This window comes from Mirounga leonina, unplaced genomic scaffold (genome assembly GCF_011800145.1).
Source record: "Mirounga leonina isolate KUSES-001 unplaced genomic scaffold, KU_Mleo_1.0 Mir_170, whole genome shotgun sequence".
Lineage (NCBI taxonomy): Eukaryota > Metazoa > Chordata > Mammalia > Carnivora > Phocidae > Mirounga > Mirounga leonina.
Window position 1 is genome coordinate 42,491,756 of NW_023270433.1, and position 21,751 is coordinate 42,513,506.

The 21,751-nt window shown below is 36.3% G+C and overlaps 1 protein-coding gene across 1 annotated transcript in view; it reads left to right on the top strand.

Annotated features, from left to right (window-relative positions):
* Nucleotides 1-283: 283 nt before the first annotated feature.
* Nucleotides 284-21,751, top strand: part of CAAP1 (caspase activity and apoptosis inhibitor 1) — a 45,355-nt gene continuing 23,887 nt past the window's right edge. Inside the window, exons 1-4 of the mRNA XM_035016534.1 lie at nt 284-1,123; nt 5,402-5,602; nt 6,625-6,709; nt 7,983-8,058. Coding sequence (XP_034872425.1) covers nt 818-1,123; nt 5,402-5,602; nt 6,625-6,709; nt 7,983-8,058 — 668 coding nt within the window. The 5' untranslated portion in view covers nt 284-817. The remainder of the gene's footprint in view (nt 1,124-5,401; nt 5,603-6,624; nt 6,710-7,982; nt 8,059-21,751) is intronic.

Below are 21,751 nucleotides of genomic sequence, written 5' to 3' on the forward strand. Positions count from 1 at the left end.
CTTCTGCCCCTGCTCGTGTGCTCTCTCGCTCACTCTCTCAAATAACTAACTAACTAACTAACTAACTAACTAACTAAATAACATCTTAAAAAAAAGAAAAAGAAGGTGCTGATCAATTTGTTTGGGGGGGACAAAATACCATAAGGAAAATAATGTAGTTTTTTTTCTTAAGCTGTTCATAGCTGTTTACATTGTAAAATGTAAGACTGGCAACAACCTAAATGCCAGCATTTAAGAGAAATATGGTGAAATACTAGACCCAAATGCCTTTAGAAGTGAAAAGGAAACATGCCTAAATATTAGTGTTAATGGGGAAAAACAAGGAAGCACAAAACTCTATTCCTGTGTAACTCCCTAAAATACACTTCAAAAAATGTGCCCCGCTGATGATGTTAATGAGATTTTCCCCAAGTTCTGTTACATTTTAGTGTCATAAACAAACACTGGAAGACAAATAAAAAAACTACACCATAGCTTACTGCGTATGTGTATAGGACAAAATCTGAAAAGAAGTATCAATAAGCCAAACTGCTACTGTAAACTTCCACCTCTGTCCTTTGCAGAAAAGCACAGAAACCTTAACGTTCAAGACAACCTGCTAACGCTCCCCCAAACTCAAGCCAACCTCCACCTTCCGCAAGGAAGCACGGTTGGTGCCAGTCACGCCCTCCAGGAACGCCTCCCGGCCTCTGCGACGAGGCCGGAAGTGACGCACAAGCTGCGACGCCAGCGCTCGCCGTCCGTAGCCGCTGCCGCTGCGGGTTTTAGGTAGCTTCAGAGACTGCCGGCTTTTGCCGGATGGTTGCAGCAGGGGATCATGACGGGGAAGAAGTCTTCCCGGGAGAAGCGGCGCAAACGAAGCGGTCAGGAAGCGGCCGTGGCGCTCACGGCGCCGGACTTGGCGCCCGCCCTAGCCAGTAGCGGCAGTGGAAGCACCAGCGGCTGCGGGAGTACCAGCGGCTGCGGGAGCGTCACCTGCTGTGGTAACACCAGCTTCAGTGGAAGTGTCACCGGCGGCGGGAGTGGAGGCAGCTGCTGGGGAGGCAGCAGCGTGGAGCGCAGCGAGCGCCGGAAGCGGAGGAGCACTGACTCATCCTCCAGCGTCTCCGGGTCCCTGCAGCAGGTGCGTGCGCGCCCTTCTCGCTGCTCTGTGTTCTCCGACGAAGACTGGCGGGGAGCGGACTGTGGCGGCGGATGGGGCTCTTATTGTAGCTCACCTAGCGCTACGATCCCAAGGTTCCACCCCTCCTTGAGGTTCATGTTACTGAATACCGGTGAACCGCACACTCCCATGCCTTTAACTTAAAGTTTCCGGATATGCTGATCATCTACCTCCTTGCTCTTGGCCCCTTTCCACTCCAGTAGCAGTCTACCTGAAAAGTAGGGGTCGGGAACTAGCCTTCAGCGCCCTTGAGAGCCACGGTTTACTTACTTCTTCATCTTCACCTTTTAGTAGTTTATGATTAATTCCGCCTTACAGGATGAGAAAATTGAAGCCCAGAGAGATTACCCACAGTCACAGTTTGTTAGTGAGACCTAAATTTGAATCCAGTATCTGACTATAAAAGCCATGTTTTTTACACTCCATCGATCTACCAAGATACCGCCGTTTAAAAAAAAAAAAAAAAAGCCGTTTGCTTGTATTATAAAACGAAAGCATGAATACATAATAGTTATACAACACAGAAATAAAGGAGAAAGCATGAGAATCTGTTTAAACCTCCCCTTTATTTGCTACGCAGCCTCTTCATTAACTCTTGTCAAGTATATGTATTTAAGTTCTTACACATAAGCCTTATTGTGATATTACCTCCCATTGAATTAGATATTGTCTTATTTTTTAGTGACTGCGGGATATTCCATTTTATCTTTATTGATGAATATTTAGATTTTTAGTTTTCTTGCTGTTACAGAGAACGTGAAAATGAACCCTTTGTACGGATATATTGCCCAACAAATACTTCAGGTAGACTCTTAGAAGTGAAATTGCTGGGTCAAAGTTTATGCATTTAAAAAGGTTTGGTAGGTACCACCAAATGCTTTCCAAAAACTATTTTACTGATTTATAGTCTAAACATTAGAAGAATACCCATTTCTGCAAATACTCACTATATCCATTTTTGAAAAGTTTGTCAGCGGGTGAGATCAATTTTTCATTTGTTTTGATTTATATACTGATTAATCGAACATTTTAATATTTTTATTTACCATTTGATTCCTTCTTATGTAAATTGCATAAATATATTCTCTGGCCATTTTTCTTTTTGGTTGTTTTGAGCTTTTTACTGATAAGTTCTGAATCTATATAAAGTCTGGGTTCTAATCCTGTGTGTAAGGTATATTGCAAATGTTACTGTAACTTTGTCCATGGTGTACTGAAGTTTTTTATTTCTTTGTGGTCAGGACTAATAATATTATTCTTTGCCTTCTGGATTTTGTGTTTAGAAAGATCTTTCCATACTCCCAACCTATCTTAAAACTATTGTTTTCTTCTAATATTTTTAAACATTACATCTCTAAATTGGGAGTTGTCGAAGCACAGAAAGCCATTTATTTTTATGTATTTTCTTGTATTTAGCCACAGTATTAATTACTAGTTTAAAATTGACTCAGAAAAATTTGTGCTAACAGGGGATTTTGTCTCTTTTTTTTTCAGCACTGATATTTCTTGTTTTTTGTACTTTTACATTAACTAAGACTTTTAGTGTAGTGTTGAACAGAAGCAATGATAGTAGGCTTTTTTTTTTTTTTTAAGATTTTTTATTTATTTATTTGAGAGAGAGAGAATGAGAGAGAGAGAGCATGATAGGGAGGAGGGTCAAAGGGAGAAGCAGACTCCCTGCCGAGCAGGGAGCCCGATGCGGGACTCGATCCCAGGACTCCAGGATCATGACCTGAGCCGAAGGCAGTCGCTTAACCAACTGAGCCACCCAGGCGCCCGATAGTAGGCATTTTTTTCTTGTTTGGTTTTTTAATGGGAACCCTTCTAATGTTCCATCCAAAAGTATATTTGCCAAAGGTTGTGAAAGATACTTCTGATCAAGTTAAGGACATTTTATTCAATTCCTAGTTCATTGAGGGTTGTAGAGTTTTATCAGATGCTTTTATGGCATTCTGTTGAGATGATCACATAATTTTCCTCCCTCAATCTGACAATGTAATTTTTAATAAATTGGTAAATTAACTCATGTCAAACTGTCTTGCAGTCTTGGGATAGATCCTGTTTGGTTTGTTGGTTTGGTTATTGTACTCAGCTGGAATTCAGTATTCTTCCTTTTGTGTCTATGTTCCTAAGTTAAATCAGCTTATGGTTTTTATTTTTGTAGTTATCCTGTCTGGTTTTGGTATCAAGATTATGCTAGCCTAATAGATTGATTTGGAAAGCTTTGCATTTTTGGGATGTGTTCCAGAATAGTTGCTATCTTTTTCTTGAAGAACTTTCTTATTAGAACTGGACTATTGGGCTGTATAGCTCTGTGGGTCTTAAAATTTTTTAAAATTAATTAATAATATTAGTATTTCCATGCAGAACTAAACCCTAGTTCTAATTTATAAAGGAAAAAAGAAGTCATTATATATTAGGCATGTGGATAACATCTCAGAATTCTGAGAGTGCCATTACATCTGGTGTGTACTGTGTTCCCTATTATTGTTGTTGTTTTTGGTAACAGCTTTATAGAGATGTAATTCATATACCATACAATTCACCTATTTCAAGTATACAGTTCACTGGTTTTGAGCATATTAATGGAGTTGTGCAGTCATGACTATAGTCAGTTTTATTTTCATTACCCCCAAAAGAAACCTGATGTGTACCTTCCAGCTATCATCCCTAATACCTCCACCACATTCCATCCCTAGGCAGTCACTACTTCCTGTCTCTATAAGTTTATAGATTTCCCTGTTCGGGACATTTTATATGAATTGAGTAATATTTCATTGTATGGCTATACCACAGTTGGTTTTTCCATTTGTCACTTGATGGACCACTTTTAAAACAGTTTTTTTTTTTTTTAAAGATTTTATTTATTTATTTGACAGAGAGAGACACAGCAAGAGAGGGAACACAAGCAGGGAGAGTGGGAGAGGGAGAAGCAGGCTTCCCACGGAGCAGGGAGCCCGATGGAGGGCTCGATCCCAGGACCCTGGGAGCATGACCCGAGCCGAAGGCAGTCGTTTAACCGACTGAGTCACCCAAGCGCCCCTAAAACAGTTTTATTAGAAAATATAATAAAGAAATTTACCTGAACTATATAGTCAGGGAAGATTTTCTTAAAGAAATGACTTTTGAATTGATACCTGAATTTGTTAATTTTAGGAGTATAACGTTGGGGAGGGAATGGGGAGGAAAGGCTGTCTGAGGCAGAGTGGTACGTACAAAAGCCCTCCCTAAATGAGGTGAAGGGAGAACAGGTTATATTTGAGTAATTCAGAGGTGGTTGTGTTTGTAGCACAAACAATGAACATTTTGGCCCAGATAGGCTTTATTACTCCAAGATTAGTGCAAAGTCGTTGAAAGGTTATAAATAAAGAGGATGAGTACAGGGGCGCCAGGGTGGCTCAGTTGTTCAGCGTCTGCCTTTGGCTGGGATCAAGCCCTTGCATTGGGCTCCCTGCTCAGCGGGGAGTCTGCTTCTCCTTCCCCACTCCCCCTGCTTGTGCTGTCTCTCTCTCGCTGTATCTCTCTCTGTCAAATAAATAAAATCTTAAAAAAAAAAAAAAGGATGAGTATATGTATATTTTTGGAGAGACCTCAGATTAGATGCAAGACATCCAGTTAAGTAGCTGTTGAGATAATCTAGGCAAAAGATGATGGTACCTTGGACCAGGATTATGGCAAGTAGATTTGGAGAGACTGGATAGATTTTGGAGATAGGAGGTAAAATTGACAGAAATGTATTAAATGACTTGGCTACTTTGAATATGATTAAATTACATAGCAGTTTTAAAAATGAGTGGTAAGCAGTAATACTTCATAATTGTGATCTTCAACATTTTTGCTGCCATCCCATTTCTTTTTATGAATTTAAGAAGAATAACAATGCATACATAAAATTTTGGGTTGAGTGGCATGCTAGAGGAATATCCTAATTGTTCAGAAGTCTAAAATTGTAGATCACTCAATACTGAGTATATTTTCTTTTTTTTTTAAATTTTGAGTATATTTTCACTTGTGTGTCCTGAGATAATATCTTCACTTTATATCAACTGATCAAGTTAATTGTAGTACAGACAGTAAGATCAAAGAATATTGAACAATTAAATATATTTTCACTGGTTTAGGTAAATAATATATGCAAAGAAAGAATTTGGAAATGTTTAATGAAGAAGTAGTTATTAAATGTAAATGTATGACATCATATGCATACTCCTTTATTTAATGGTTGTCTCTTAATTTTAGGATACCAAATACCTTTTGCCGACTTTGGAAAAAGAATTATTCTTGGCAGAGCACAGTGACCTTGAAGAAGGGGGACTGGACCTGACGGTGTCATTAAAACCAGTTAGTTTCTATATATCAGACAAAAAAGAAATGCTTCAGCAGTGTTTCTGTATCATAGGCGAGAAAAAGTTACAGAAGATGCTTCCTGATGTGTTAAAGGTACTTCATTACATATATTATTGGATTATATATATATATAGAAATTCACAAACACCTTTTTTATAGTAATCATTTTACTTCATGTAAATTATAATTGGATGTTTTCAACTCAAGCTACATCAAAAAGATTAAAAAATGGGATCTTGGAGAAGTATAAATGGCCTTGTATATTTAAAAATTTGCCAAGAAAAAATGGAGCAGTATACTGTGTTTAGGTAAAGAATTTATTAACCTTTTGGAAATAATTCTATTAAATGCAGGCAATTTTAGTAACAAAATTAGCGGTATAATGACTCTGGTGTCTTAAATAATATTCTGCTATGTAACAGTATACAATATTGGTTGGTAAAAGCTTACATTTCATTAAATTCACAAATATTTTCATATATTTATTTATGGTATTCTAATTTTACAGTTATGGAAATAGGGCATGGAAGATCTAAGATGTATAGAACCAGCACTTGAGTATGTAAATCTTTAGAGGAATTACCTAACAAATAGACTGCTATTAAGAATATCTGGACACCTGACTTACTCTTTAGTTTGTTCTTTCATAATAAACATGACTTTATTTATTTATTTATTTATTTATTTTTAAAGATTTTATTTATTTGAGAGAGAGAGAATGAGAGAGAGCGAGCACATGAGAGGGGGGAGGATCAGAGGGAGAAGCAGGCTCCCTGCCGAGCAGGGAGCCTGATGCGGGACTCTATCCAGGGACTCCAGGATCATGACCTGAGCCGAAGGCAGACGCTTAACGACTGAGCCACCCAGGCGCCCCATAATAAACATGACTTTATTCTCATCTATACATGACTTTATTTTCATCAAATGTCTATAAATTATAACGTTTACATGTTATTGACCGTTTTACAGATTTCATCTCATGGAAAGATTTATATGGCTTTTAATTTGTTTTAATGTGAGAGTTTGCTAACCAGACATTTTTTATGATTACTGTTTTCTAGTTTCAATTGGCACTATATTACATAAATGTATTTTTTTAATGTCATTTTCTTTAGAACTGTTCAATAGAAGAAATTAAAAAACTGTGCCAGGAACAGTTAGAGCTCCTCTCTGAAAAAAAAATCTTGAAGATTCTCGAGGGTAAGAATACGTATTTCTGCACTCTGGTAACTTTACTAGTTAACATATAACTATCATAAATCCTAAGTTATTCTTTTTTTTTACTTGATTATTTAATTTCATTACTGGGTAATCACTGAGTAATTTTTCTATTTGTACTTTGAAATATAGCTTACATAGCAGAAGAGCCTTTCAAGAATAGACTTTTTGATGTGTATTTCGTTTTCTCAAATCAAATATAATCAAAGATAAGAGCATAAGTTTGTATACAATAATAAAATGAAATAAATTTTACCCAAAATGCTGTAAAGAAGTATTAATTATTGAGATGGCTTTTCTTAAAACAATTTTTTATTTTCTGCTTTACATCCCTATTGCTTGTAACTGCCTGTTGCTATACTACTTTTGCTCTAATAAGACCTGGCTGCAGAGTTGGAAGAATTTTTGCAATTTGCCTACATTTATCTCTGCCTAAAGTGTGACTCTTCTTTGTGACACTATTACCTGTAGAATTTTAGATTTTCTTTTTTTTTTAATTTATTCATTTGAGGAGAGAGAGAGAGAAAGCATGAGCAGGGGGAGAGGGAGAAGCAGACTCTCCGCTGAGCCGGGAGCCTGATGTGGGGCTCGATCCCAGGACCTGGAGATGATGACCTGAGCCAAAGGCAGACGCTTAACCATTTGAACCACCCAGGCGCCCCAGAATTTTAGATTTTCAGGCTTTTTTTTTTCTTTTGGAACTGTACAAGGATTTTAACATTAGCATTACAAGAGAAGAAGCAAAAAAATGGAGACTTTCGATTTCCAGAGATAATATCTCTTTTAAATGTAAAATGGTTTAATGTGCACGCTTGGCTGGTTCACTTGGTAGAGCATGCGACTTTTGATCTCAGGGTTGTGAGTTTGAGCCCCACGTTGGGTGTAGAGATTACTTAAAAATAAAATCTTTAAAAAAAATTAGAATGGTTTAATGGAATTTGTAACTTTGCTAATAGATGTATACATCTGGGTGTAGCCTATAAGTATATATATACACACACATATACACACAGACACGTTTTGTGTGTGTGTGTGTGTGTGTGTGTTTATAAAATAGGTAACGGGAAGACAGTGAGAAATACCTAATAAGGCATTGAAAGGAACTCATTTTAAATATAAGCAATTAATAATTTCATCTTTCAACAACTATAAAGTTCTTGAATCTGCATCACTTTTATAGATGGCACTTTGTGTAATGATTAAATTGTTCTGACATTTTATAAGCCTGCTTTCAATAGTTTATTTTATTTATAAGGTGACAATGGTATGGACTCTGATATGGAAGAGGAAGCAGATGATGGCACTAAGATGGGATCTGATTTAGTCAGTCAGTAAGTTAAAAACTTTCATTTACATTTCAAAATTTCTTTGTTGTTCCTTCCATGATTTCTTACCTCAAGAATGTGTTTGTTTTTCTGTATTGTACTTATATAAAATGATTCAACAGTGTAGAATTGATTTGTTTACTTGTAATGATTGGTCCATTTGGTATATATGAGAATACAGTTAATTGCTTTCAGGATTAAGATGATTTTCTTAAACTACTACTCATACATTTTTGACAACAATGATGCCAGCCTGAAGCAGAATCACATCTCTCATTTGGAATTTGAATTTATTGCTAGTGATACTCATTATTTATTAAGTACTTAGTCTACCAGGTATTATGTTAATTGTTTTAGAACACTTAAAATTCTCTAGTATCTATTAATGTCAGGTTGATAATTGTCTCATTTCACAGCTGAGATAGTAAGGTGGTTCATTTTATATAGGTACATAAAATTTGACTATTGTGATGATAAAAACTGTCCAGAGTTTTGGGATGCTAATATAAACCTTTTTATTTTGGAAAATTTCAAATTTATCTAAAAATTGAAAGAATCATAGAATGAAATCAGCAACATTAACATTTTGCTATTTTTGCTTTCTCTCTTTGTATTTATCATTTTTCTCCCAGAGCTATTTGTTTTAGCTTTCTAGGGCTGCCATAGCAAAATACCATAGACTGGTTGACTTAAAGAACAGAAATTCAATTTCTCATAGTTCTGGAGGCTGGAAGTTCAAGAGCAAGGTACTGGCAAGGTTGGTTTCCTCTGAGGCCTCTCTTCTTGGCTTGCAGATGGCCACCTTGTTGCTGCCTCTTTTTTTTTTTTTAAGACTTATTTAGAAGTGGGGGGAGGGAAGGGCGGAACTGGAGAAGGTTCAAGCAGACTATCTGCTGAGCAGGGAGCCTGACATGGGAGATGTGGGGCTCGATCCAAGGACCCTGAGACCATGCATAACCTGAGCTGAAACCAAGAGTTGGACACTTAACCGACTGAGCCACCCAGGTGCCCCTTGTTGCTTGTTGCCTTTTGATTTGGTTGCCCTTTTGTGTATGCGCCCCCTGGTGTCTCTCCCTGTGTTCTTTTTTTTTTTTTTTTTTTAAGATTTTATTTATTTATTTGAGAGAGAGAATGAGAGAGAGAGAGCACATGAGAGGGGGGAGGGTCAGAGGGAGAAGCAGACTCCCCGCTGAGCAGGGAGCCCGATGCGGGACTCGATCCCAGGATTCCAGGATCATGACCTGAGCTGAAGGCAGTCACTTAACCAACTGAGCCACCCAGGCGCCCTCTCCCTGTGTTCTAATCTCTTTTAATAAGGATACCAGTCAGACACCAGAGTCTACCATAGTGACCTCATTTTAACTTAATTACCTCTTTAAAGGTCCTGTCTCCAGAATAGTCATATTCTGAGATACTGGCGTTAGGACTTCAGCCTATGAATTTTTTTAGGGAGGAGACATAGTTCAGCCCATAAATCATTTAAAAATGCAGATGTCATAACATTTCATACCTAAACAATTCAGTATGCATTTCCTAAAAATGACAGTCTATTACTTTTAAGAAAATAAACAGTAATTCAATAATGTCCTCTAATATATTTGCCATATAAAGTTTCCCCAGTTACTAAAACAAAATATTTAGAGTGTATTTATTTTAATTAACAAACTGATTCTGATCCAGGATTCAATTAGAGTTCATGTGTTTCATTTGATTGTTAGCATCACAGAGCTGAGTTTGAAGGGAAGGTTTAAATATGAGAAATAATAGGTTTAATGTCTAGTCCAGGAACTCAGTGCACATTTTAAAGGAATTTAAAAAATAACAAGGAAACCAAAAGAAAGTTGGAAAAATGAAACAACAAATGTAAACATTAAAACTAAAGAAATAAAAAAAACTAAAGAAATAGAAATGAATAAGTCCACAACGTGTCTTTGTAAAGTTCAGATCATAGAGAAACTCCTTTTGGATCTGATTAAGGAGATGGAAAACATTATAACTGAGATTAGGAAGAAAGGAGATATAATCACATAATCATAGACTGGTATGAATCCACATGCAGCGTTGTATAAACATTCTTGACACTAGCAAATAGATGGTTTTTTTTGAAATACAAATAAACCAAGTCAACTTTCTGCAAAAGTAGAAAACTTGGAGATTAAACATAGAAGAAATTGGAACGGTGAATAGAGATCTATTGAAGAAAACACCAAGACAAGGTGGATTCACAGCTGAATTATTACTTAACGTGAGTCAATGCATGTAATGTGTTTACATCTAATAAAATATTAATACCATCTGTTGTTATTTTCAAACACATTACACCTGTGTTATTTAAATTATTCCAGGCCCTAGGAAAAGATGAAAAGGTCTTCAATTTACTTTATGACTTCTGCATAGCTTTAATACCCCAAATCTCATAAATAGTGAGAAAAAAGCATATGGGGGATTATAGGTGTTCTCACTTGTGAATATAGATGTAAAAATTATAAGTACATATTAGCATGTAGAATCCAGCAGTGTATCATGTGAATAGTTACACCACTGACCAAGTAGAATTTATTCCAGGAATTTACAGGAAATTTAATTAGATAGTCTATTAGCATAATTTGTATCAGCAAATTAAAGAAGAAAAATTATATGGTCAGATAAGTAGGTACTAAGAAGGCCTTTGATAATATTCAGCAGTCATTTCTAATATAAGCTATAGGTAAAAAAGGTAACAGAGAAAACTACTCAGATATGATGAGGACATTTGACCAAACTTACCTACCCACTTAATGAATTAAAACGAGGGACTAGACAGGAAGCCTGTTATGGCCATTAATTTTAAACATTTTCTTAGAGGTTCTAGCAAATGTAGTTAGACCAAAAGAAAGATGGGTGGTGGAGAAGAATTAATTTTTATACAATCTTTTTAGTTTATAAGGTTATAAACCTAGAATAGCTGAGAGCTTCTAGGTTTTTTAAAAAAGCCTAGAATTGGTAAGATGGAATAATATATAAGCATAAGGAAATTAGCATCTGTTCTCTCTTACAGCAGAAACATCTATAAAGGGAATGTATTAGGGTTTTCCAGAGAGACAGAAGCAGTAGGATATGTATATAAAAGAGATTTATTATAGGAATTGGCTCATGTGCTTATGGATGCCAAGAAGTCCCATGATCTGCTGGTCTGTTGTCTGTAAGCTGGAGAGCCAGGAAAGCCAGTGGCAAAGCACGGACTTAGTCTGAAGGCCAGGGAATGTGGTGTAAGTCCCAGTCTAACTGCAAAAGCCCAGAAACCAGGAGTGCCCCTGTTACAGCGCAGATGGATTTCTGAACTCAAGCAGACAGAGTTAATTTGCCCTTCTGCCTTTTTTTTTTTTTTTTAAAGATTTTTTACTTGAGAGAGAGAGCACAGGGAGTAGCCAGAGGGGGAGGGACAAGCAGGCTCTGCACTGAGCGCAGCGCCTGATGTGGGGCTGGATCCCAGGACCCTGAGATCAGGATCTGAGCCAAAACCAAGAATTGGTCCCTTAACTGACTGAGCCACCCAGGTGCCCTGCCCTTCTGCCTTTTTTATTCCAGTCAAGAGATTAGATGTTGCCCACTAGGGCTATATGCTTTACTCAGCTCACCAATTTAAATGCTAATGTCTTCAGGAAACATCCTCACAGACACACAGAAATAATGCTTTACTCGCATTCTTCAGCCCAGTGACCAGGAACTAGAAAAAAAATTCTATTAATACTAGTTGTAAAAACTATGATATGCTTTCAAATACATTTAACAGGAAACTTCTGAAGAAAACCATAACATTTTACTAAAAGACAAGAAAATCATGATCTGAAAAAAAACAGTGTACTTTAATTGTGTAATCTATTGTGGTGGTTGGTGAAGTTCTTAAATAAGACTAAAAACCCAGAAACCATAAAAGAAAGAAATTTTGAGTATTACTTGTCTTAAATAAAGTCAGTAACCAAACAAAAGATCTGGAAGAAATAGTTACAAGCAAAGTATAACAATTCTAATATTAGTGAAGGTTGAATTCAGGGCAAAAAGATTTATGCAAGACGGGCGCCTGGGTGGCTCAGTCATTAAACGTCTGCCTTCGGCTCAGTCATTAAGCGTCTGCCTTCGGTCTGCCTTCGGCTCAGGTCATGATCCCAGGGTCCTGGGATCGAGCCCCGCATCTGCCTCCCTGCTCAGCAGGAAGCCTGCTTCTCTCCCTCCCACTCCCCCTGCTTGTGTTCCCTCTCTCGCTGTGTCTCTCTGTCAAATAAATAAATAAAATCTTAAAAAAAAAAAAAAGATTTATGCAAGACAATTAAAGGCAATTTACAATAATGTGAAATCCACAAAGATGATCTAACAGGAATATATGCCTTACCTGTGCCATATATCTATGTATTTCCTCTATATAGCTTTTATAAGGCAAAAACTATGGGAATCATGATGTGAAACAAGAAGTGCATGAGTAGTAGGAACTTGATTTTATCTCTCTCATCTATCATGATAAATTAACTGGATGAAAAATAAGTAAAGATATGGAAGACCTAAATGAATTGATTGGTATAGACCATATTCTGTATTCTGAAAACAGAACTCACCTCCTGTGGAATATCCACAAAAATTGGTAATAAGTTTGGTCATAAAATGTCGATAAAGTTCTCAAAGAACTATTGTCCTGATTTTAGAGCAGTAAAGTAAAATGAACAAAAAGGCTGTGGAACCTCACTATCTACATATTTTAAAGCTCAACAGCTTTTAGGTTGAAGAGGAATTATAAACTGTCTAAAAACTAACAATAAATAAAAAATTAACCAGCTCTATGGGATACAGCTAACGTAGTACTCAGAAGAAAATTTTAGCCTTAAATATAATTACTGATCCGCAAATAATTAAAATAAGTGAACTGAATATTCAAGAAGTTAGGGGAAAAAAGAACAATAAAATAAACTTAAAAGCAAATGCATAGAATTAATGGCATACTTAAAGGTAAAAACCTGCATGGTTTCTTTCTAAGATAGGGCCAAGCAGAAATATCTTCTCTCATCACTCCTATTTAGCAATGTACTAGAAGTCCCAACAGGTTTAACAAAGCATGAAAAAGAAATACAAGTCACACAGATTTGAAGGAAAAAGTAAAACTCCCTATTTGGTGAAGACTTAATGTGTCAATAATCTGTTGGGGCTGCCATAACAAAATACCACAGACTAGTTTATAGACAACAGAAATTTATTTAACTACCAAAAATAACAAAGCAGAAGCATTAGTTATAAGAAATTTTTGACAGTGTGCTACTTTAAAACTTGAAATTAATGAGTGTTAACTTAGAACAAATTTTATAAGAATGAGATTTAGGAACTATAAAGATAAAACATCCATAGTTTCTAAATATCTTCGTTTCCAAAAGCGTGAGGGATGGGATTGTCACTTCAGTTCACCTTAGATAAGCAAATGAACAAATTTATATTATGTTACAGATAGTCTAAAAACCTCAGCATCTATGATTTTGCAGTGTTTTAAAACTGTTAGGTATAGTGACAGGATTTGCAAATGTTACAGATGATGACAATTGCTTAACAAGGACAACAATTTTCAATAAATAAGTCAATATAGAGGCCTGGAATTAGAGTGCTGTCTCCGTTTAGAAATGGGCTGGAAAAGAAGCTTTATAGCTAAAAGAGCACTAAAAATGAGACCAGGTATTAGCTTGGCCTTTAATGTAAGATGATTAGGCTCTAAAGAATATGTTTGTAATGATATTTAAAGCTTGAATAGTGCAATAAAATAATCAGGATTGAGGTTTTATATATGAAAAATACAAATACGTTAGGGAGATCTTTGCAGTATTTTAGAATTGCTCTAATATATTTTAATGAATTTTAAATTAATGTGCTTTTAGTGAGCGATATTGAGGGAGAATTTGATGGAAATGAAACTGTTTCCCTATAGATAATAAACATTGTTGAGATAATAGCACAGTTCTAGAAGATAAAGAAATTTAAAAATCCAGATTCTCAAAATAAGGTATACTGCAGAGTAGTTTCTGTATGAGTGTTATGGAAATACTGTTCCTGGTCATTGCTACTTTCTTAGCAGATAATAGTCATGTTCTTTTTGTTTGTTTGTTTTTTAAAGATTTTATTTATTTGAGAGAGAGAGAGCCCATGAGACGGGGGGAGGGTCAGAGGGAGAAGCAGACTCCCCGCCAAGCAGGGAGCCCGATGCGGGACTCGATCCCGGGACTCCAGGATCATGACCTGAGCCGAAGGCAGTCGCCCAACCAACGGAGCCACCCAGTCATGTTCTAAAGTAGCTATTATTGGATTCCAGTTTTGGGGCGCCTGGGTGGCTTAGTTGTTAGGCATCTGCCTTCGGCTCAGGTCATGATCCCAGGGTCCTAGGATCGAGCCCCGCTCGGCAGGAAGCCTGCTTCTCCCTCTCCCACTCCCTGAGCTTGTGTTCCCTCTCTCTCTGTGTCTCTCTCTGTCAAATAAATAAAAAGTCTTTAAAAAAATAAATAGCTATTATTGGATTCCAGTTTTAGATGATTAACTTTTTTTAAAAAAATGAGATTCCTAAATAGACTTTAGAGATTTTAGATAACAGATATAAGTTGAACCATTTTTAGTCACTAGAATATTTAACTAGTGAATAAAATTCACAGGAAATTGTTTTGCAAAGTGAATAATTCTTTGGCAGGAATTATTTTTAAGTCTCCATTTAATCATCTGTTTTATGAATTTCAAATGTGAATATTTTTGTTCAAAATGGAATATATGGGTATTAAATATAAGTGGTTGAAAAGAGAAGTTGGTGTCATCTACTACTAGTTACTATTTACAGTGTAGTGGTTACTAGTTACAGTGTACTAGGTTTTAGTACATTGTAATAATTATATTTTTTAAGTAGTCTACAAAGCTATTTCACCCTTCCAAATAGGAGTAGCTTCCTATTTACTGCTGTTCATAGTAGGGTTAGGCACTTTAGTGAGATAGAATGAAAAGAAGAGCATATTGCTTAGATGTAGGTGAGTAAATGACTACTTTGCATTAAGATGTTTATTCTTGAAAATATTGAACTATTACTCTGGCTTGATCAGTTGTCTTACTAAGAGCAACAGCTAGAACTGCACTGTATGACCGTTCTTCTGTTGCTGAACCTTGGCAGTGATGGTGATCCTGTGTTAATTTAATAAAAAGCCAGAGATTAGCAGCTGCCTTAGTTTTCTTAATTTTTAAATTGTATCTATTGTGATTTTTCTGTCAGTCAGTTTACTGCCTTATCCTGCTGCTCGAAGCCTGGGTTAGATGACAGCAGGTATTTTTCTTTTCTGCTATTTCCTTATCACTGTTTTTGAAAAGTTAAGTTTTTCTTAATCATTTACCTGATTCTCGTTGTATTAATTGCCCTTTCTGGTTCATTTGAAAAATAAATTCACGGGACTCCTGGATGGCTCAGTCAGTTGAACGTTGGACTCTTGATTTTGGCTCAGGTCATGATCTCGGGGTCATGGGATTGAGCCCCATTTCAGGCTCTGTGCTCAACCCTGAGTCTGCTTATCTCTCTCCCTCCCCCCATTTGCTCTCTGTCTCTCAAATAAATAAATAAAATCTTAAAAAAAAAAAAAAGAAATTCACTGATGTTTACAGTGTGCTAAACCGGTTGTTAAAGACTGTTCTCGGGGCGCCTGGGTGGCTCAGTTGGTTAAGCGACTGCCTTCGGCTCAGGTCGTGATCCTGGAGTCCTAGGATCGAGTCCCACATCGGGCTCCCCGCTCAGTGGGGAGTCTGCTTCTCCCTCTGACCCTCTCCCCTCTCATGCTCTCTCTCACTCTCTCTCTCTCAAATAAATAAATAAAATCTTTAAAAAAAAACAAAAACAAAAACAAAAAAAACTGTTCTCGGGGGCACCTGGGTAGCTCATTCATTAACCGTCTGCCTTTGGCTCAGGTCATGATCTCAGGGTCCTGGGATCGAGCCCTGCATTGGGCTCCCTTCTCCGCGGGAAGCCTGCTTCTCCCTCTCCCACCCCCCCCCCCCCCTGTTCTTCTCCCCCCCCTGTCTTTTTCCCCTTCAAATAAAAAAAAAAAAAAAAAAAAAAAAAAAAGACTGTCCTCTAATACACATGTGAGCTTGTACCACCATTTGAAGTGCTTGCTTACCAAGAGTCATTTATGTTGTTTCCAGTTCAGTTTTTGTAGTTGCATAATTTAGTGAAATATATAAACAGATGAAATATCAATATGAAAAGAGTTGATTAAGTTGATTGCTTTGGAAAAACTCAGAGTGGAATTATTAAAAAGTCGTCATTTAGCTGTGGGATAACAATAAAAGTTTGGGGAACATCGTTAAAGGGTAATTTTTTTTGCACTCAGATGTTTGTATTTTAAATAAGCCAAAAGTAGAAATGGTTTATGTGAGTAGGATGAAATGGAACTGTTTTCCATGGATTCCTAATAAAGGTAAGGCTGTGGCATCAGATCCAAAGATTGGTGAAGGAAGGTAACACTTCTGTTTTATGTTAACCTAAAATGCTTAGATTATATAACTTTTAAAGGTGTTTTCCTATGTTAATAAGAACTTTTTCCAGGTAAACGACATTACTTGTCTGAGTTAGGTAAAAGAATTTCTTTTTTTTTACTTTTATTACGAAAAATGACAAGGGTATAGAAAATTAAAATAATAGTGTAACGACACTCCCATATACATGTTGGCTAGATTTATTGATTATAGCAATTTTCATTTTTCCATTTTTGTTTCATCTTTTAAAGTATTATAAAGTGAATTATAGATATCTTAATTCTGAATATTTGTTTGAATTTCCAGAAAATAAGGACATTTTCCCACATAACCATGTATCTAGTGTCTGTTATTTAAGAGCTTATTTATTTGAATGGTAAATGCATGCACATAGTACAAAAATTTTTAAAGTATATAGTAAAAATAAATCCTTTTCCTATTCCTCATTCGCCCTTCCTATAGGCAACCACAGTAAGCCAGTTTCTTGTATATCCTCCCAGAGATATTACATAGTTTACAAATTTATGTGTATGTGTATTTTTTTCTTTTCACACATTATTGAGCATACTGTGCAAACTATTCCATACCTTTTCCATTTAATTTTTTCCATATAATAGTATGTCTTTTCTTGATTACAAAGAATGGGTTTTATTCTACCTAGTACATATAAGGCTTCCTATATATACCTGTATGCTATTCCGTTATCGGATGTAGCAAAACATTAAGTCTGTTGATGGACATTTAAGTTGCTTACTCTTTTGTTACCACAAATGATATAAATATTTCTGTATATAATCTTGTTCCCCTGTGATTATGTGTAGCATAAATACCTACAGGTTAATTGTTGAGGCATAAAAGATTTTGCCATAATTGACTTACAGAGTTTAAATTGATTTGTACCTCTAAATGTGGAGAACATGTGTTCATACACTTTACTTAATATAGTGTTATCTAACATTTTGACCCTTGTTCACCCAAAAGATAATAATATCTCATTGGAATTTTAATTTGTAGTCTCTATGAGTGAAATTAACCATCTTTATATATATTATGGAGTTAGTGGAGTTTTCTGTGAACTCTGGCATTTATTTACCCTTTGTGTATATAGTTGGAGGAACTTTGGTCTTTTTTTTTTTAAGATTTTATTTATTTATTTGACAGAGAGGGAGAGAGAAAACAAGAAGAGGGCCCTGAGGGGCAGAGGGAGAGAGAGAAGCAGGCTCCCTGCCGAGCAGGGAACCCCACATGGGGCTCCATCCCAGGACCCTGGGCTCATGACCTGAGCTGGAGGCAGACACTTAAGCGACTGAGCCACCCAGGCGCCCCAACTTTGGTCTTTTTAGTCCACTGTTGGTGGTACAGGTTGCAATTATTTTTTGCTTGTTGCTCTTTTTTTATACTTTAAGTACTTTTACCTTTTTTTTGCATGCATAAATATTTTATGTTTATGTAGTCTAATTTGGCAGTCTTTTATGTTTTCTGGATTTTATATTTAGAAAAGGCCTCTATTCTGAAGTTAATAAGTATTCTTCATATTTTCTTTTAGTACTCTATGGATTTTTTAGATGTTTAAATCTTTGATTCGTTTGAAATTTAGTTTGGTCTAAGTTTTAAGGTAGGGCTCTAAGATCCCCTTTTAATTTTCATTTTGCCATATTCTTCTTTACAACTATGAAGAATTCACTTAGAATATGATTTTTACAACTCTTGATTAGACTGCTGTTATTCAGTAAATATCTTCTGTATGTTTATTTCCTTTTATTCCCCTCGTTTTCTGTTACAAACTTGTGTGAATCTGTACTTCCCCTAACCGTTTTTTGGTTTTGTTCTTAAAGATTTTATTTATTTGACAGAGAGAGAGAGTGCTCGCTTTGGCAGCACATATACTAAAATTGACACAGAGAGAGAGAGAGCAAGTGCACAAGCAGGGGGAGCAGAAGAGGGAGAAGCAGGCTCCCCACTGAGCAGGGAGCCCGATGTGGGGCTCGATCCCAGGACCCTGGGATCATGATCTGAGTCGAAGGCGGACGCTTAAGCACCTGAGCCACCCAGGAGCCGCTCATTAACTGTTTTTTTTAAAGTTAATAGCCAAATACAATGGCATGGTTTAAAAAACACAAATAGTACTCTTTCTGCCATCTTTCCATGCTGCCATAATGGTGCTCATGAATGTCTTGGCACATGCTCTCAAGAGCATTAACAATGTCAAAACAAACAAACAAAAAACCAAAAAAGCCCCATAGTGCCAGAAAGAGAGGCAAACACCAAATTCTTACTAGGCCACGCTCCAAAGTCATTGTTCAGTTTCTAACTGTGATGATGAAGCATGGTTATATTGGCGAATTTGAAATCATTGATGATTACAAAGCTGGGAAAATTGTAATGAACCTCATGGGCAGGTTAATCAAGTATGGAGCAATCAGCCCCAGATTTGATATACAACTCAGAGATCTAGAAAAATGGCAGAATAATCTGCTCCCATCCCACCAACTTGGTTTTACTGCGCTGAAAAAACCTTAGCTGGCATCATGGACCATGAAGAAGCAAGACAAAGACACACGGGGGAAAGTCCTGGGATTCTTTTTCTAGGGATGTAATACGTATGTGCAAATAATATGCCTCAGTGAGGAAAAAAAATTCAAACTACTATTTGTACAAAATAGTACAAAAAGGTATACAGTTTGAAATGTTTTCCTTCCTCCCTTTTCATTCCCATTCCTTTCGGGCCCTTTTTTGAGGATTATGGGTCTTTCGTTGTTGTTGCTTATGTCTGTCTTTTCATTGAAATTTTCAACATTTAAAATATTTCTGTCTGGATGTTTTAATAGCTTATCTTAGTTTACCCAATTAGAAAGAAGAATTTTTCTCTGGGGCTGTGAGGTCAAATTCTGAATGAAAACTGACTTTATGCTTTGAGATATATATGGCCTTATGAATATGTATATAGCTATGGCTACATGTTTTTTTTGTTTTTGTTTTTGTTTGGTGGCAGCAAAGCAAAGTTTATTGAGCGATAGTACAAAGCTCTCGAAGAGGGAGGGGAGAGAGGGTTGCCTGGCTACATGTAATTTTTAGGTATTACTAATTGGAGAAGTATCTCTGTAGGTAATAGAAAGTCCAAATAAATGTGAAGAGTGAAGGTTCTAGAATTAAACTGTCTGCATTTCAAATTTAATTTAAATTTAATGCCTGCCATCATAACTCCACAGCTTGCTGTCTCTCTGATGTTTGGCAAGTTACTTATTGTTTGTTTGTTTTTTTTTAAAGTTTTTTTATTTATTCATTTGAGACACAGAGGTACAGAGAGAGAGAGAGGGAGAGAGCATGAGCAGGGAGAGAGGCAGAGGGAGAGGGAGAAGCAGGCTCCCCGCTGAGCAGGAAGCCCTATGCGGGGCTCGATCCCAGGACGCTGGGATCATGACCTGAGCCGAAGGCGACGCTTAACCGTCTAAGCCACCCAGGTGCCCCTGGCAAGTTACTTAAACCCTCCTGGGCCTCAGTTTCCTCATCTGGAGAATAGGGGTAATGCCATTACATATCCTATAAGACTGTGGTGATGATTAAGTGAGAAAAGGATCATAAAGTGCTTAGAATAGTACCTGTAATATGGTAAGCATCGAAAAAAACATTACTGTATTTGCTTTGGGATTTTTACTCTGAATCTGTAATAATAACTATTCCTAAAATTCCACTTTAGGCTAATGAGTATTGGGGATTTTCCCCACATTTTTTTTTTTTATGAAAGCCTGAAGAAAGTGAAATAATTCATTGTGTTTTTTAATGTTCTTTACTGTGTTGCTTTTTAAAAAACAATTCATTGCTTACAAGGGTCTAATTTTTTCATTTATTACAAAAAAGTTTAGGAGAAAACTATTATATATATGTTTTCAAGCATAAAAGGATTTTTATCACAAGTGAGATCAATTTGTTATGTTGACATTACTCTTTATAAACTCAGTTCCTTTAAACATATGAATTATAAAGAGCTGACTGTACTTTTAGGCTGGTAAAGGGTAATAATAAATTGGGTATCTGTACCCCATTTATGGTCTCATGTCCTTTATAAATTGTTGTTAGGCTATAATACTTAGGTGTAGATTATTCTACATAATAGGGTAAGTTTATCAGAAATGAAAGGATTGGTTTTTCAGAAAACCTTCACAGAAAGTATTACTAATCATTGACAAGATTGTGACCTAATGCTTAGACTCCACAAAGTAGCATGTTTGCACATCCTATATGTTTGTACCTTTAAATGTACCTACAAAGTGATCTCTTGCTAATTTCTTGAAAATGCAGGATTATAGGGATAAAACAAAGAGAAAAACCCCTTTGATTTCCTTTAGTCATTTTGTATAGAATAGAACCCCCTATTTAAGGAATTGCCTGTTCATAAACACAGAGTTGCAGGGGAGCAGTTTATACAATAAACACGAGTTCTTAGAGAATCATGGATCAGAGAAAAATGAGTGTGGTACCTGTGATTCTTTGCATTATAATATTTGGGGAGAGGAAATGGAGATAAGAGTTACATTTTGCTATCTTTTGCAGAAGGAAGTTGCTCAGGGAAACAGTGGAGATGTGGATTTATTTGCTCTTTGGAAAAGCCCTTTGAAAAAAATTAAGATTGTTTTGCCTCATTTCTTAGTGTTTGAAGGTTACATCTTACCACCATATGATTTCATTTTTTTGAGTCTGCTCTAAGACTTTTGTGGTGTTTCAATTAAAAATTAAGCTATCATTTAGTTCACCTTTTTTGCTATATAGTTCTATAAATTTGGACAAATGGATTTATTTAATCTACTGCCACAATCACAGTATAGAATAGTTCCATCACACTAAAAATCCCCCCCATGGCTTTTTGTAGTCCACTCCTCCCATCCCCAATCTCTGACAACCACTGATCTGATTTCTGTCCTTATACCTTTTCTTTTCTAGAGTGTCATATAAATGGAATAATACAGTATATAGCCTTTTGAGTCGGCTTCTTTCACTTAGGATAATGTGTTTGAGATTCATTCGTATTGTTGTGTATATCAATAATTCTTCCTTTTTATTACTAAGTAGTTAGTATTCCATTGTGTGGGCATACTGTAGTTTATTTATCCACTCCCCACTTGAGGTAATCTTGTAAGCAAAATAATGACCCTTCAAAGGTGTTTACACTCTGATCTTCAGAACCTGAGAGTAT